General features: G+C 39.0%; 1 protein-coding gene across 1 annotated transcript in view; it reads right to left on the bottom strand.

Annotated features, from left to right (window-relative positions):
• csmd3b (CUB and Sushi multiple domains 3b) overlaps positions 1-17,939 on the bottom strand; it is a 1,719,816-nt gene that overhangs the window by 618,522 nt on the left and 1,083,355 nt on the right. The window contains 2 exon segments of the mRNA XM_048595770.1: positions 13,209-13,333; positions 14,063-14,150. Coding sequence (XP_048451727.1) covers positions 13,209-13,333; positions 14,063-14,150 — 213 coding nt within the window.

Raw genomic sequence — 17,939 nt, 5'->3', positions numbered from 1 at the left:
TTCTTCAGAAAATATTTTCTGAAGAAGGGTCTAGGCCCGAAACGTCAGCCTTCCTGCTCCTCTGATGCTGCTTGGCCTGCTGTGTTCATCCAGCTCTACACCATGTTATCTCAGATTCTCCAGCGTCTGCAGTTCCTACTGTCTCTCTTGGTTTTTCTTCAAACTCTTTGTGTCATCCTCAACACTTGCCTTCCTGTCTACATTTTTTTTTTGTCATCTACAACCTTGGCAGTAGTATATTCACTTTCCTCATCCAAGTTATTAATACATATTGTTAATATTTGCGGCTCTAGCACTATTTCCTTTGGCAATCCACTAGTTGCAGATTGCCAGACTGAAAATATCCCCTTATCCGAACTCTTTGTCTTCTGTTACTTAGCAAATCCCCCATCTATGCTAAAATATGACTTCCAACATTATAGGTTCTTAGCTTATTAAGTAGCCTGCTGTGTAGTGCTTTATCAAATATTCATTCTGAAAATCCAAACATATTATATCTACTAGCTAACAAGGTGTAGAGCTGGATGAACACAACAGGCCAGGCAGCATCAGAGGAGCAGGAAAGCTGACATTTCAGGTCTGGACCTTTCTTCAGAAAGGGTCTGGAGAAGAAGAAGTCTGAAGAAGAAAGGGTCTGGACCCTTCTGAAGAAGTTGTGTGTCAAATTCTTGATGAAATATCTTAATGACAGCCCAAAAAAAACACTTGTCTATTAAAGAATTTCTGCTGCTGTTCTGTGCAGTGACAGAGCTGTCTAGAGGCAAGGTAATGTTGCGACTCAAGATTCACGTCTCAAGCTAATGTAACAGATATTCTGCAAAGTAAGTTGTATGTCAATGTTGCTGTCAGGAAGATGACTCTCATAATTTATGGGAAATAATGTTGGCCATGAAAAGCTCCTGATTGTGCGTTACCTACTTAGGTTTCAAATCCATGCATATCAGATGACAATGAGCAACTGATGGCCTTCCTCCTTCGAGTCAATGGAAGGAGGAAAATGAGGCTTGTTCCTGGATGCCTCATCAATATATTTTAAAACCAAGTCAACATCCTGTGGTAGATTTTATAATCTGACATTAGGATCCAGCAGGCATGCAGTATTAAAGACAACTTCTGGTGATGGCAGATCTTCTGGTCGATCTGAAAATGAATGCAATGATTCTTTCTATTCCACTTTAGATGATAAAAACTAATGACTTCATACATAGAGTAGTCCTGAGTGGACAAGTAACTGGTTATGAGCACTCTGTGCAGTGCATTTATTTATTTATTTATTCATAACAAGTCCAGTGTTAACTTGCCCTTAAGAAGGTATTCAGTCATTCTTGAATTCAACTAATGCCATTTCAGACAGCAATGAAGAGTCAACCATGCCACTGTGGATCAGCAATAATATATGAATCAGATTCACTAAGGATAACAGATTTCCTTTGCTAAGCAGCATTATGGAACCAGATTGGTATGGAATCTGATGGTGTAAGATTTTCAATTCAGATTTGTTTAATTCCACTTATATTCCCCAGTTACCTTGAAAGGATTTGAACTCATGGCTTTAGACCATTATTGGAGACCTCTGGATTGCTGGTTCAATTACTTTCATCATATTACCAATGATTTAAAATCTACACTCCCTAGCCCCTGAAGCAAAGTAGGTTTTTTTCTGTTTGTGGATACGATCTTCGCTGGGAAAGACAGCATTTGTTTTCTATTGCTAATAACTAAGACCAGTTCGATCAGAATGAAAGGCATGTGAACATCAAACACACTGAACTAGTATCTTAGGAAAAGAATGCTGAGGTGCAACATCTTTTTATCTATCTTTAATGCCTCAGAGACACAGACAAGAGAGATACGAATATTCATAGGCTGAATTCATTCAGGAGTGGACATATAGGAGAATGATCTACAAGTCCTACTCAGACAGAAAGAATAGTGAAGAAGTCCTGAAAATGGCTGAAGAGAGGAAAATTGTGTATTACATGAAAGAAAGATATGGTGTATTGGTCATATGATGAGAGCAGAGACAATTTGTGAAAGATTGATGGAAAATTTAGAAGGAAGGAAGGAATGCAAAAAATGGAAGACAAATATAATGGGCTGAATGCAGTTGACCTATGATAATTTTCTATGAATAAAATAACATCAATCAATGAATAAATGAATCACCCTTGCAGCCTTCTTGAATTGTGGCAGTCCATGTGGTTTCAGTACATCCATTGTGCTTTTACTTTCTGTAGTAACTTGCTACAATTGAATGACCTGCGCAGCCATTTCAAAAGGCATTTAAGAGACAGCCATATTGTGGATCTCAAATCACTTGAGTTAATGAGTAAGGATGACAAATTGCCTCCCTGAAGGACATTATTGAATAAGATGTCTTTTTACATTTTCTGAAGAAGGGTCTAGGCCCGAAACGTCAGCTTTCCTGCTCCTCTGATGCTGCTTGGCCTGCTGTGTTCATCCAGCTCTACACCTTGTTATCTCAGATTCTCCAGCATCTGCAGTTCCTACTATCTCTTTTTACAAAACTCCAGTTTCATGATCTTATTGAAGAAATGAGTATTGCCTCTGGAACATCAGTCCAGCCCTTTGGATCACGAGTCTAATGATATTGACATCATCTACCTATTCACTCCATCAAGAACTCTCATATGAATCTTAATTAAATCTCCCCATGTTTTGTGTTGTTCCAAAGAAAACATCAAAACCTGCCAGCTTTTCCAATCTTTCTTCATTCCTAAAGTTTTCCATTGCTGACATTATCCTTGTAAATCTCTGTTGAAGCCTCACTAGAGTAAGGTGCTGAATAAAACTGTATGCTGTGCTCTAGCTATGGCTCAATATTTTAAAAGTTCTAAAATAACCTTCATCTACTTAGATTACACGTCATGGCGAATAAAGGAGAAAAAAAACTCCCTTCACCACTTCATCAACCTGTGCTGCAACCATCAGGGGTATGTGGACATGCATATTAAGAACTTCTGTCCCTTTATACTTCTCAGTAATCAATCCTTTATTATGCATTCTCTTGCTTTTTCTGTTTTCCCCAAAAGCATTAACTCACATTTGGTGAATTAATTCCACTTTTTTACATCCCTTATAGATTCCTTGCAATGAATTTCTTCCTCATTGTCAACTTTACGACCATTTCTTGTATCATCTGCTTAACCATGCCCTATGTTTTTATAATATATTATATATTATACATATATAAATATAAAATATTATTATATAATATCAATTTCCAGTATATTATGTCCATTAAATTAGTACTTTATATTTTTGAAAAAAATGGAACAAAAGACTGTAAAATGTGACCAGCATGTTTTGTGGATTAAACCCATTCCCATCTTAAAGGGGAATTACAGGTAAATTTCCAGACCACTGTTGCATCAAGGTCCTTTCCTGAGACTATTCAGAAGATAATTTCAAATAAAATGGATCATACAATCATAAAGTCTCTCAGAAACTCATAAGATGATAAACAGCAACACAGGATAATTGGAGTAAGTTCCCCTCCAACCCACTCTTCATCCTAACTTCAAAATATGTTACCATGCCTTTAAGTGTAACAGGGGCAAAATGCTGAAACTCCCTCCCAAACAGCACTGTGTACATTCTTACACCAAATGGACTATAGCAATTCAAGAAGATAGCTCGTCACCACCCTTTTAAGGGCAACTGAGATGGGCAAAAACAGCTGGTCCAGCCAGCGAACCTTAAGTCCCATTAATAAATAAATAAATGAATTATTTTTAAACACACCCTTTGTTTGGAACTATAGAAGTCACATAATTAGACATGCAAGTTTGTTGGCTGATCTTATAAGCACCAAGTGCTGATCTACAGAGGGACTTCCACTGAAAGCCTTTGAAAACACATTCATTCGAGCTGCTAAAGTGATAAACATAAGAAAACTGGGAGCTTTCTAATGGATACAATGACTTTTGCCAATGTGTTCCAACCTTAAATTCACCTGAGAACCAAAATCTTGAAGATTTGACTGAAATCAAAGAATCCCTACAGTGTGGCCCATCAGGTCCACACCAACCCTCCAAACAGCATCTCACCCAGACCCACACACCCCTAACCTATTACCCCATATTTCCCATGGCTAATTTATCTAGCCTGCACATCCCTGGTTATATCGACAATTTAGCATGGCCAATCCACCTAACATGTATATCTTTGGACTGTGGGAGGAAACGGACCACCCAGAGGAAACCCATGCAGACACTTGAAACTTGCAACCTACTGAAAATCCATTGCCTTATAAAAGTTTCACTTCAACTTTCAAGAGTTTCCTTCATCCAAGAAAGTACAAAGAAACTAAGATAATTCAAAGTTATGATTATGTTGTTTCATTTTCACTTGTGCCTAATCTATGTGTGAGAGAGTGAGAGAGAGAAGTGAGTAAACATCATGTTTAAAAGTCCAAAGCAAGTGTGTGAGAAAAAATGAAAACCTCCTACATTTAAAATTCTCTAATTATTTGCTACTGATTTATTTAATTATGAACTTGCTATCTGGGTACATCTAATATACACATATACTATCTATAAAGAGTACAGGCAGTAAAATCAAACACACAAATTCTGTCTAAAAAAGTACAAATAAACAAGGGGTCTCGTCCAGAATCTTGTAGAACCTCAGTGCAAATAGTTATCCAGTAATAAAACACTCAACTACCATTAATTTCAGCTTCTTTCTGCTGAATCAATTTTGAATCCAACTGACTTCTACTTTTCTGACAACTCTTCCGTGCAGGATCTTGTCCAAGGTCTTGATAAAATCTATATGGAGTTCATCAAACCAGATATACTTATCAGCTCCCCTTGTTACCTCCTCAAAAATTCAAACGTGTTCATCAGACATGATCTTCCTTAGCAAACCCTTGTTGACTGTTGTTGATTGTCCCTTTCCACATGTCAGTTAATTCTTTGGTATTTTTTCAAATAAATTACTCACCATGGAGATCAGGCTTTTTGGCTTGTGATTGCTCAGTCTATTATTTTGTCCTTTTCCTTAAATATAAATTCCAGTTCTCTTGCTCAAAGAAATTGGAAATGATCCTCACTCTTCCTCTCATGTAAATAAAGAGCCTGGAATTTATCTCAACCAGATCCAAAGGTCTATCTACTTTCAAAATTGGTAAACTCCCAAGCATAGACCCCACTACAAAGCATATATTTCCCTTCCCACCCTTATGTGCCTTCCGGAGGGACCGGTCTCTCTGCGACTCCCTCGTCCGCTCCACACTCTCCACTAGCCCCACCACACCCGGCACCTTTCCCTGCAACCACAGGAAGTGCTACACCTGCCCCGACACCTCTCCCCTCATCCCAATCCCAGGCCCCAAGAAAACCTTCCACATTAAACAAATGTTCACCTGCACATCCGCTAATGTGGTCTATTGTATCCGCTATTCCCAATGTGTCCTCCTCTACATCAGGGAGACCAAGCAGAGGCTCGGAGACCGCGTTGTGGAGCACCGACGCTCAGTTCGTGACAAACGACAACACCTCCCAGTCACAAACCATTTCAACTTTCCCTCCCACTCCCTGGATGATATGTCCATCCTGGACCTCGTTCAGTGTCACAACAATGCTGCCCAGAAACTGGAGGAACAGAACCTCATATTCTGCCTTGGAACCCTACGACCCAACAGTCTCAATGTGGACTTAACGAGCTTCAAAATCTCCCCAACCCCGACCTCAACCCAAGACCAGCACCCCACTTCACCCCACCTCCTTGACCTGTCCATCTTCTCTCCCACCTCTCTGCTCCTCCCACCTCATTGACCAACACCCATCCCAACTCCCTACCATTTTCTGAAGGAGGGTCTAGGCCCGAAACGTCAGCCTTCCTGCTCCTCTGATGCTGCTTGGCCTGCTGTGTTCATCCAGCTCTACACTTTGTTATCCCTACCTGCACTCACCTTTACTAGCTTCATCCCTGCCTCCTTGACCTGTCCGTCTTCTCTCCCACCTATCTGCTTCATTATCCACATTCTATCACCGCCCCCCGTCTCTCGATTTATTTCAGAGCCCCCTTCCCCTCCCCCATTTCTGAAGAAGGGTCCAGAACCAAAAAGTCAGTTTTCCAGCTCCTCTGATGCTGCCTGGCCTGCTGTGTTCCTTCAGCTCTACACCTTGTTATCTCAGACTCCAACATCTGCAGTTCCTACTATCTCTATCTAATTTAAACGTTTGTCTCATTCAGTATTTCACAGTCCTCTTCCCAAATAACACATTGCTATTGCATTATCCTACTACTTTGTGAAAATGGGTGCAAAGTATCACATAGAACCACTTCCAGATCTTTCATCACAACCCATAGGTGACTCTCCTAGTCTCTCATCATACCTATTCTTTCCTTACTTATGCACTTGCTTCTTGTGCATCTAGAAAATATCTTTGATTATTCCTTAATTATACTTGTCAATACTTTCTTTTGCTCTTTGCTTTTCAAATTTCCTTGACATTTGATCTCTTCTTTTTCTCGAATCCTTATGGTTTTATGCAGTAGCAAGTTCCCCTTTTATCCCCAGATTCCCAAAATTGTTTGAGAGAACGTAGATACTTTCAATCTAGTTTAAAAGAGGAACATTTTTACTTGTTCTAGCAGTAAGATGAATTTTTTCATTCAAAGATGTAAAGCAAACATTTGGCCCAGTGAGCAGCTGAGAACAGAAATTGTGTTTTTCTTGACAAGAAAAGAGACACACAAGCAAGTTGTTAATTGGAACAGGACCTGTGTTAGTACCCAATCTCTGTTGTTAAGCATACACCAATTCTTTCACAAGAGCATCTCATGCTTCAAAGGTTACTGCAAACCAACAGCTTTTAAAACTCAATGTTTACAGCATTGTTTCTCATTGTGAGTGCTTCCAGGAATGTGCATTATCTTCTCCACTTCAAGATAGCATTTGGAAGGGTTTAAAAATAGAAATTCTCAACCTTGAGTCATTTTCAGACCAACAGTCTTAATATAGTGTCTTTGTCTGTGGATTTCAGAATATCACAAAGTGCGTTACAACCAATGAAGTGTTTGTGAAGCATAGTCACTGTTTTAGTGCAAAGAATACAGCAGTCAAGTTGTGCACAGCAAGGTCCCACAAAGAATAATGTGAAAATGAATAGATTTTCCGTTCTAATGCTTGTTATTAAGGGAGAGTTGCTGTCCCAGGACAATGAGAAGAGCATGCATGTTCTTCTTCTAACATTTCACATCTACCCAATTCAAAAGACACGGCTTTAATTTAAGATCTCATTCAAAAACCAAAGATGCTAAGAAAAAAACTATAAGTCATAATGAAAGCCTAAAAATTAACACTGGCAACATTTGATGGAGAATCATTACCTACATATTAACTTTTCCTGTCAAATATTTCAAAAGAGGCCTTGAATCGTTGTCTTCTGTTTAAAAAGATATCAAGCGACATCACACAAACAGTGAGCATTCATCTGCTAAGATCAGCAAACAAAAGTTCAACTAACATTCCACCAAGCTTTCTTTCAGGCAATCAACAGTGAGGAAATCAGATGGAATTCCAATTCACTGTGACTGTGAACTTTAAAATCTAGGCTGTCATTCCCAGCTTTTTTTTTGGATTATGAGAGCGCTAAACTGTCAAGTTGTGCCATCTTTTGGAAGAAAAGGCCTCACCTTCCCTCTCAGGTGAAGATACCATGGTCCCATTTCTCAGAGGAGCCTGGGGAATTCTCCCTGGTGACCCAAGCAATCTTCGTCCTTCAATGCATTTCCTTGGGATGTGAGATGTTTTGCTTCGGCTCCAGTTTGATCTGAAATGTCTCACAAGTCCAATGTGTGATCTGCTGACTCTACCATCTGCAAGCGTTTGTACGATCAGGTAGGTAATTTATTCTCTCTGATGCCTTGATTTAATCTCTGCCTATTCTCCACAAATTATCTCAATGTGTTCCTGAATGAACCCCTTCTCTTTTTGTCAGCCACTCATAAGTTACTGGGAATGTTTGACAGCATCCCTGAAGAATTTGCATGTTTCCTTCTGGGAATTTATATGCTTGTTATGTTTTAAGACTGTGCATTTAATTTAGGATAAGTAAAAGGATCATATGACCTGTTCTGAAATCTGCCATTCAACAGACTAGTTGATTACCATGACAACAGATCAGAAGACCTAAACATTCTGGACATTTTTTTAAAGGACTGCTACAAAGATAAGGTAGCTATAGGTGTAAAAAGTTTTATGTAGGACTAATGGGATATTACACCTGATGGTATCAAAAAAATCTTCAAACAGATTGGATTTCTTGAGACTACAAAAAACATTGAGGGACTTAATAAAATCTTTCCGCCTTTGCCTTAAAAATATTCAAGGACTCTGCTTCCACCACCTTTTCAGGAAGAGAATTCCAAAGAGAAAAGAAAAGTTTTGTCTCTGTTTTAAATATTTTTTTAGCAGTGATTCCTGGTTCTAGATCTTCCCACAAGAGGAAATGTCCTCTTCACATCTACCCTGTTGAGAAGCATTAGGATCTTATGATTCAGTCAAGTAACCGTGTACTCTTCTAAACTCCAGCAAATACAAGAGTAACCTGTATAACCTTTCTTCATAAGACAACTCCGTGCCCATTCCTGGTGCTATGCTCGTAAACCTTCTCTGAACAGCCTCCAGAGCATTGATATACTCCCTTAAAAAAATGTGATCAATTACTCAGTACTCCAGATGCAATCTCACTTGCACCTCATATAATTGAAATACAACCTCCCTACTTTAGTATTCAATTATCTTCACAGCAAACAATAATCTTGTGTTCATTTTCCCAACTACTTGCTGTACTTGCATTTTTAAGTTTTTGTGATGTATGAACTTGGCTACCCAGATCTCTGTGCATCTCCGAGTTCTGCAATTTCTTACCATTAGATAATTGCTTCTTTTCCATTTTTCCTGGCAAAAATCAGACAATTTCATATTTTCCTACATTATACTGCATTTGCCAAATTTTTGTCAAGTCACTTAGCATTCCATCTTAGCTTCCTTATTTTTGTGGTATCAGCAGATTTGGCAACAATAACTTCCATCCCTTCTTCCAAGTAATTTATGTAAGTTGTAACATGTTGAAGCTCCCGCAAAGATCCCTGCGGTACACCACTTGTTACTTTTTGTAAACTTGAAAACATTTATGCCTACTCTCTGCTTTCTGTTAATAGCCAATTTTCTATTCGTACCAATACGTTACCTGCTACCTGATGAGTTTTAATTTTCTGGAATACCCTTTGATTAAACACTTCTACAATGGTATACTTGAATGGACAAGTCTTAGCCTGGTTTGACTCATTAAGTGGGTATCAACCAGATTCATATATCAGCTCATTTATGAGTTTCAATGCAAGATCTCTACATGGTATAGTGATGTAGCATAGCTTTTGGAGAAGCAGATCAAATCAGACAGCAAACTCCAGATTTCTACATTTAACTTTGCATGCATGGACACACAAAGTTGATGTCTCATTTACTCTTTAATGAAAGAGAGCATTGATGATCATCTTGCTATGTCTACTGCAAATTCTGGGCCACTGTTTTCCAAAGTGTCGCCCATCTTTCATTTTAATTGGTTAAAATTCCCAGTCTGCTTTTGTTTATGAGACAGAAATAATAATTTTGTCAGAAAAGGAAATATGTCAGGACCAGTGAGACAAATTTAGTCAAGCTTCCTTTTAAGAAGGATGTAATGAGAAGGGTAGATTAAAGAAAACCAGTAGATGTAATATCATTTGGATTAGATAAGATGTCAAACAAAAGCCTAATTGGCAAGGTAGAGATACATGGATTTGAGGAAACATGAGACCTTATATGGCAAATTGGACAGTTCTTAATAGTTAATGGACAGAAAGCAGTGAGTAGTAATAAGCAGGTCATTTTCTAAGCGGTAGACTGAGAGGAGTGAGCTTCTGAAGGATCAGTATGAGGTCCTTGGCTATTTACAAACTGTGTCAATGAGTTAGATGCATTACTCATTTTCTATTCATTAATGCTTGTTGATGAAGAAGAACTAGATAGAAGGGTGAGCTATGAGGAGGACACAATGAGACTACAAGTGACATAGGACAGGTTAAGTGAATGGATAACAAGTGGCAAGTGGAGTATAATGAAATGTACGGTTATTAACTTTGTTAGTCAGAATACAGAAGTAGGAACTTTTTTTTTAGAAGACATGAAATCTAAATGTAACATGGGTGCACATGTGTGCGGGACACAAAATCGGCATGTGTTTACAATTCAGCAAATTGGAAGACAATTGCATATTATACCTGAATGAAATATATTGGCATTCAAGAATAAGGGAAAAATTATAATTATATAGAACTTTGCTGATCCTACATTTAGAGTGTTCTGGCAGTTTTGGTCCCCATATATTTACGGAGTGATGTGGTTGCATTGAAGGCAGTTCAGCAAACACAGTGAATTGATTTCTTAAATGAGAGGGTAACAGGCCTATAACGAAAGGCAGAGGAAATTGGGAAAATTCTCTCTGGAGTTTATAAGATGGAGAGGTGATTTCATTGAAATATCTAAGATTCTGAAAGGGCTTAACAGCATAATCACTGAGGTATTGATTCAACAGGATGGGAAATCTGAAACACCAGGTCACAATCTCATAATTAGCAGTTTAAGATTGACACGAGGAGAATGTCCCTCATACAAAAGTTGTGAGTATTTGAAATTCTAATCCCCCATAGACTTGTGATGTTCTAATATTTAATATGTTGTTTTGTTAAATATATTGAAGGTCTCTCAGAATCAAGGGATGTGGGAGCCGGAAGGAAGGTGGAGTTGAGGTAAAAGATAAGCCATGATCACAGTGAATGAGGAAGCATCCTACACAGCCCTATGGCCTACTCCTGCTCTTTCAGATGTTAGCAACAATACATTTATGTAACTATATATGATATTTCAGAAAATATGACAGTGAATCACAAACAACAAGATCCCATCAATGAGATAATCCCCTTTGGTGACATTAGTTGAGGGGATATTATTGGCCAAACACAGGACAACTCCACTGCTCTTCTTCACAAAGAACAGACAATATCACAGTTGAATATTTCATTCAAAAGACAGCAGCTCCAACAGTGTAGTGCTTCCTCCATATTGACACTGTCGTACAGAAAGTGGCAAAGGTTTTCTCCAGTATCTTACTGGAGGAAATTAAGTCAACAGTATACCTGTAAACACATCATTTGAAATCAATACATTAACTGCTTGAAGGTCTGCAATTTACCATTATGTTTATGGAGTCATTTTGATTTGATTTTGTTTAAAGTTAGACATTTAAGGTACATGTCTAATTAATCTAAGTATACAGTGATATACCTGAGTGCTGTGAATAGCATTTTCTTTGGACAGAGAATGTTAGATTTTTGTGGAAACAACTTATACAGAGTCTTTGCTCATACTTTTATGTTCTAATGATGGAAGGATGGATTTTCAATTCACCCATTACATCAAATGAATATGCCAGCATGAGGTGATAGGTTCCTCTGGGAAACATTAGCCTTCAAAGAACTTCATTAAACTCTCAATGTTTTGGGATTGGTTGCCTTCTGAAAGACCCCAACATTTTATAAGATTAACATAATCATGCTTGGATACTGAATGCTTCCTGCTGGGAACAGAACCTTAGGGAAAAAAGAAGGTATTTATGATTTCTTTTGAGACGAGATGAACCATCGGCAAAACAGCAATGAATGTTTCTCCTGACAAGAAGAGGGTGGAATTCATGCAGAAAGTGGTGTGAAACAAACTATTGAATGTTTTCAAGGAGCTAGACATATTTTTTCTTAGGGCTAAAATGATCAAAGGTTATTGGGAGAAAGCAGGAACAGGATTCTGAGTTTGATGATCAATCATGATCATAGTGACAGGCACAGCAGGATCGAAGGCTGAATGGCATACTCCTGCTCCTATTTTCTACATTTCTAAGTTAGATTTACTGTGCTTATGTGTTGATGCACAGAATTTGGTATATAACGTTGTTGAGTTGCAGTTAAGCACAGCACATGGGAATATAATAACAGACTTGTCTCAAAAAAGATCAACGCTGAGCACTGGATATTCCTGGATAGGGAATGTTTCGGAAAGAAAGAGCAGATAAGAAAGGAGGATGTATGGCAGCAATGATCAACGTCCATGTAATAAGTCCCAAGAGGTTACCTCCATTTCTTTCCTTTCTAAGCTTGCTAATCTTTAACTCCAGATCTGTCCTTTATATTGAGTACTTTTCCTGATAATTCTCCTTCTTTCGCAAGCCAGTCAATACTTGCAGCCTTTTTTTAAAGCCTTAAAAAATTAGTTATTTTCAATTTTAGCTTGAGCTCCAGCTACACTCTTGCATAGTCATTTATAAAGACTTCCAACATCTGGTCTGTTCTCACTTTCAGGATCCTGGTTGTTTCAATTGTCACTCAGCACTGAGATGGTTAGAAGCCGAACAAGACAATGACTTTATTCCATAAGCATGCATACAGAGACATAGCCCAAGACAGTCTGTTCAAAGAGTAAATTGTGTTATACATCATTATAGATATTACTGGTATGCTTGCTGCTCAAGCATACAATTTATGACATAGCCATAATACAAGACAGCTCTCCATCTGCTCACTTGTATACTTTATATTCCTTTATTCATTTACAGGATGAGGGTGTCACTGGCTAGGCAGCATTTATTGCCCAGTTGACAGCTAAGAGTCAACCACATTGGGTCTGGAGTCACATGTAGGCCAGACCAAGTAAGGATAGCAGTTTCCTTCCCTAAAGGACATTAATGAACCAAATGGGTTTTTCCTGACAATCGACAAAGGATTCATGGTCATCATTAGATTCTTAATTCCAGATATTTATTGAATTCAAATTCCACCATCTGCTGTGAGGGGGATTTGAACCCTGGTCCCCAGGATGTTGTCTAGATGTCTGGATTAACAATCCAGCGATAATACCACGAGGCCATCACCTCCCCTGCCCTGTAATTGCATTCTCTGCTCCTTTTAAAACCAAAGACAAACAAAACAATTCGATGATACGCAATCATATGCAACTGCTCAAAAAAGTTAAAAGTTAAAGATCCACTCTTTCCGCTCAAAGATAGAAACATGACAGCATTATTGTATTCAAGAAGTCAGAACAATTGAATGAAATATTATTTGTAAGTGAATTTTCTTACCTTTACATACTGGCCTATGGTCACTCCATGCTGCAAACACTTCAGCAACGGTCTGGCATGTAATACTTTTGGATCCTTGTAGAACAAAATCTTCATCACAAGTAAATTGCACTGCTGCTCCAAGACTTAGAAAAAAAAGAGTAAAATGTTGACTTTCGTATCTCCACATATAAAGAATCTAATTAAAATAAACAACCAGTAACATTTTCAAAACTGAAGTCTACACCTCAAAAATAAATTATGCATATAGGGTGTGTTTCAGCATCAACTATTGTAGTTCTGCCATAGATTTAGGAAATAGCCTAATTATCACAGAGGACTTGGTGAACCAAGCTGAACTGGTAATGTGGGGTGGGATTTGTCAACACAGCTACTGAAATGTACAGCAACAATAAAAAAATCATATATGCTTGTTGTATAAATAGATCAGGTATTTGATTTATTGGCTTGGACCTTCAACCACAGATATATGTCAGGATGAACAGCACCACGGCACCACCCCCCACCCCACCCTCACCCCCACCCACCTTGCCACACCGGTACTACCAGAATGAAGATATCCTACAAAACAACCAACCTCACCACCAACAGCTTCACCATCAACGGCCCTCTCACCATCAGCAACCACACAACACCTACTATCCCTGAATCCTTCCCCATTTCTAACAGTAGACATCAATAGGTGCCACATCTGCCAGCTAATTTTTATTTGAATAGATGTTGTGGAATATAATTTAACGAAATAAAACAGGAGAGCGAGCATGACATCAGTAAATGCACATACATTTTTTAAAAAAATGTCAAATATGATTATCTGATTACAGTTCACATATATAAGTAAAAGAATTAGTTACCTAAAATCAGAACCAATTCTTTCTCCATGTTCCGGTTCACCAGGATCTGGACATGAGTTAGATGGTTGCTTAATTCCTCCCTCATTCACTGCAAAAGAATGTAAATAAAATAACAATGATTAAAAAAAAATTAAAAAGAATAAACAGATCTTTCAACAGCAATTCTTTTAATCTAATCTTTTTCTTGTACTTTAAGCTGGGAAATCTTTTTTCTTGTAAAGTTGATACAAATCTTTGTACTGTTATATTCCTGAAAAACAGTTGGCGATGGGTAATACTGCAGCTAATCTTTACTTAGTCTTATATTTATTTAGAGTGGAGCATTACAAGAATGCATCTCCTAACTTAACCACAGCACAGTTTCAGTAAATGTACCTTTAAATGAATTTAAGTATCATCTCAATTCATAAAATCTATCTAAATATAACAAAACATAATTGATGCATAATTTTCAACCATCAGTAGTTAATCTTGTGTTCCATAAAGTTATCATCGAAACATAACTGAAGTGAAAGCACTTAAAGCTTTCCTTTCTCTGTAACAAGTTAAATTAATATTGTTCAATGTGGTGTTCCATCTTCATTAACATTTCCAAAAGCATTTCTTCTTTCATACAGCAGTTTCAGATTTACGAACTTCCATTTACATCATACTATAATGCAGTTTCAAGATATTTCACAGTACCCAGCAATGATCAATTTACTTTTCGAAATTTAGTCACTGCTGCTATGTAAGCCAACATAGAATTCAATTTGCAACACATGAAACTCAACAACAAAAAGGTTAGATTTTTTTTTTGACATGATTGGGGGAGGAATGTTGGCCACAGCATCAGGAAAACTCACCCGAAAAGGCAGGAAAGGTTTAACTTTGTCATGTGATATGAAAGGCAGCAATGCAGTACTCCTTCAAATACTCCAATGATGAGTCAACATGAATCCTGAGCTCGAGTTGTGTTTGTACCCATTAGTTTTTGACTCAGAGACAAAAAAACTAAACTGTTATGACAGTTTATGGTCATTTGTTGTCAAATGTGCCAGAGAAATTTGTGCTGGATCCAAGGAAGCCTAACTTGCTGATAATGCATATCAATAACATGATAACAAAGTGTAGAGCTGGATGAACACAGCAGGCCAAGCAGCATTAGAGGAGCAGGAAGGCTGACGTTTCAGGCCCAGACCCTTCTTCAGATATGAATGTTTCATAATCATTTAAATGCATGGCAACATATACTGAGAATTTTAATACTGGCAACTGACAGATGATGCTTCTTTCTAACATCATGACAAAAGAATATTACCTCTTGAAAATATAAGAATGTAGATTGTCTCCAGCTTTATATTTGTACACTGAAAGGTTAAAACGTGATTGTGTCTCTTCATAGGTTAAATAGGTTGAAGGAAAGCAAATCTCAGAACAAAATACCAAATGAGTTATCATTTCTAATTGGTTTTAAAAATCTGTGGAGGAGTGCTTTAAACGTCAATGAGATTTCTACATGGTCTGATTTGTGTCTCATTCTTGTCACTTCATGTTGCATTTCCATGTCATCTCAAAGTTTACTTTGGCTGTGGTGTATGTTTAGATTAGTACACTTTCTCTCTGCATAATTTGCTCTGTTTATTCTTCATTGACAGGTAACAGCAGAACACACTACAATACTTGAATCAGAGATAGTAGGAACTGCAGATGCTGGAGAATCCGAGACAACAAGGTGCAGGGCTGGATGAACACAGCAGGCCAAGCAGCATCATAGGAGCAGAGAGGCTGACGTTTCGGGCCTAGACCCTTCATGAAGGGTCTAGGCCCGAAACGTCAGCCTCTCTGCTCCTATGATGCTGCTTGGCCTGCTGTGTTCATCCAGCCCTGCACCTTGTTGTCTCGGATTCTCCAGCATCTGCAGTTCCTACTATCTTTGATTCAATTAACAAGCAGTAGGTGGGTCTTGTGGTGCAGTGGTAGAGTCCTCCCTCTGATGCAGGAGACATGGGTTCAAGTTCCACCTGCTCCAGAGGATTGTAGTATCAGGTTGATCAGCAAAAATATATCTAAACATTGAGAGAGTAGTAGGTGGCTGTAATGGTAATGTCCCTACCTATGAGTTCCAGTCTGCCTGCTCCAAGTTGTATAATAACATTGCTGAACTGATTGATTAAAATGATATCCATTTACAGACCAAGGCCATCACTAATGCTGTAGCTCAGTTGGTTTATGCACTAGTCTAACAAACTGTATAGCCCTGAGTTCAAATCCCTATTCTGCTTGTTCTCCACTCTAATGTTCCTTTGGTTAATATTTTTACCAAGGTGATAGTGGAGTGGTAATGTCACGGGAACCATTAATCCAGAGGCCTGGGTTAGTGCTGTGAGGTACATGGGTTCAAAATCACCACGGCAGCCAGTAGACTGGAGAAGGAAGTCCATGTTCAACCTCCACCTACTCCAGAGGTGCATGTGAATGGGTTGATTAGGAAATACCCATTTAGTGAGATGTGTCCAACTTCATTTTGATTTAGTCTCATCCCTCTCTCTCTAAGTTTCCCTCACTTCTGGTGTCATTTTCACTGCCCTGATAGGCTTTGCATGTAACTTGGTATCATAGAATCCCTACAGTGTGGAAGCAGGCCATTTGGCCCATCAAGTCCACACTAACCCTCCGAAGAGCATCCCACGCAGACCCACTCTCTACCCCATCCCTGCATTTCCCACCCGAGAATCTACGGGCAATTTAGCATGGCCAATCCACCTAACCTGCACATCTTTGGGCTGTGGGAGGAAACCAGAGCACCCAGAGGAAACCCATGCAGACACTGGGAGAATGTGCAAACTCCTCACAGACGGTTGCCCGAATCAAACCCAGGTCCCTGGCACTGCGAGGCAGCAGTGCTGACCACTGAGCCACTGTGCCACTCACTGTCAGGAATGGGAGTTGATTCAGATACCCCAGTGATTCAGTGGTGGAGGACAAAGGAAAAAAAGTAACACAGGTGATTAGCTGCGAGGAAAAAACACTTAGAGAGAGGTGGGCACCATGGAGGCTGGAGTTCATTATCTCCCCCTTACAACTCCATTTCAATTTTACCCCTCCCTCTCACCCCACCCGCCCTGTTTTTGTTGCACTGCCCCTGGTGGTTAGTGTTTATAATCTGTTCATTCAGTTGATTATACTGATGAGTTGATCGTGCGTTAAAAAAAATTTGATTCTTCACACTTTAAGAGAGAGATGGGCACTGTGGGGTATGGAGCGTATTGCCTCCCGCTCTGACACTATTTTGATTGAGCTCCCTAGCCTCTAATAGCCCTACTAGGCCCCTGAAGCAGTCTATGTTCAAATGCAACAAGATCGAGACCATATCAAGGCGTGGTCTGAGCAGTGGCAAGTAACATTCGCGTCACACAAATGCCAGACAATGATCATCTCTGTGAGAGACAACCTAATCACCACCCCTTGACATTCAATGGTGTTACCATCACTGAATCCCCTGCTATCAACATCGTGGGGGTTACCATTGACCAGAAACTCAACTGGATTTACCACATGAACACAGTGACTATAAGAACAGGTCAGAGACTAGAAATACTGTGGTGAGTAACTCACTTCCTGACTCCCCAAAGCTTGTCCACCATCTACAAGGTACAAGTCAGGAATGTGATGGAATACTCCCGACTTGTCTGGATGAATGTAACTCCAACAACACTCAAGAAGCTTGACACCATCCAGGACAAACCAGGCCACTTGATTGGCACCAAATCCACAAGCATCCACTCCCTCCACCACCGACACTCAGTAGCAGCACTGTGTACTATTTACAAGATGCACTGCTGAAATTCACCAAAGATCCTCAGTCAGCACCTTCCAAACCCACGAACACTTCCAT

Source organism: Rhincodon typus, chromosome 4 (genome assembly GCF_021869965.1).
Source record: "Rhincodon typus isolate 14 chromosome 4, sRhiTyp1.1, whole genome shotgun sequence".
NCBI lineage: Eukaryota > Metazoa > Chordata > Chondrichthyes > Orectolobiformes > Rhincodontidae > Rhincodon > Rhincodon typus.
Note: the sequence above shows the minus strand (reverse complement) of the source record. Positions and strands in the feature narration are given on the sequence as shown.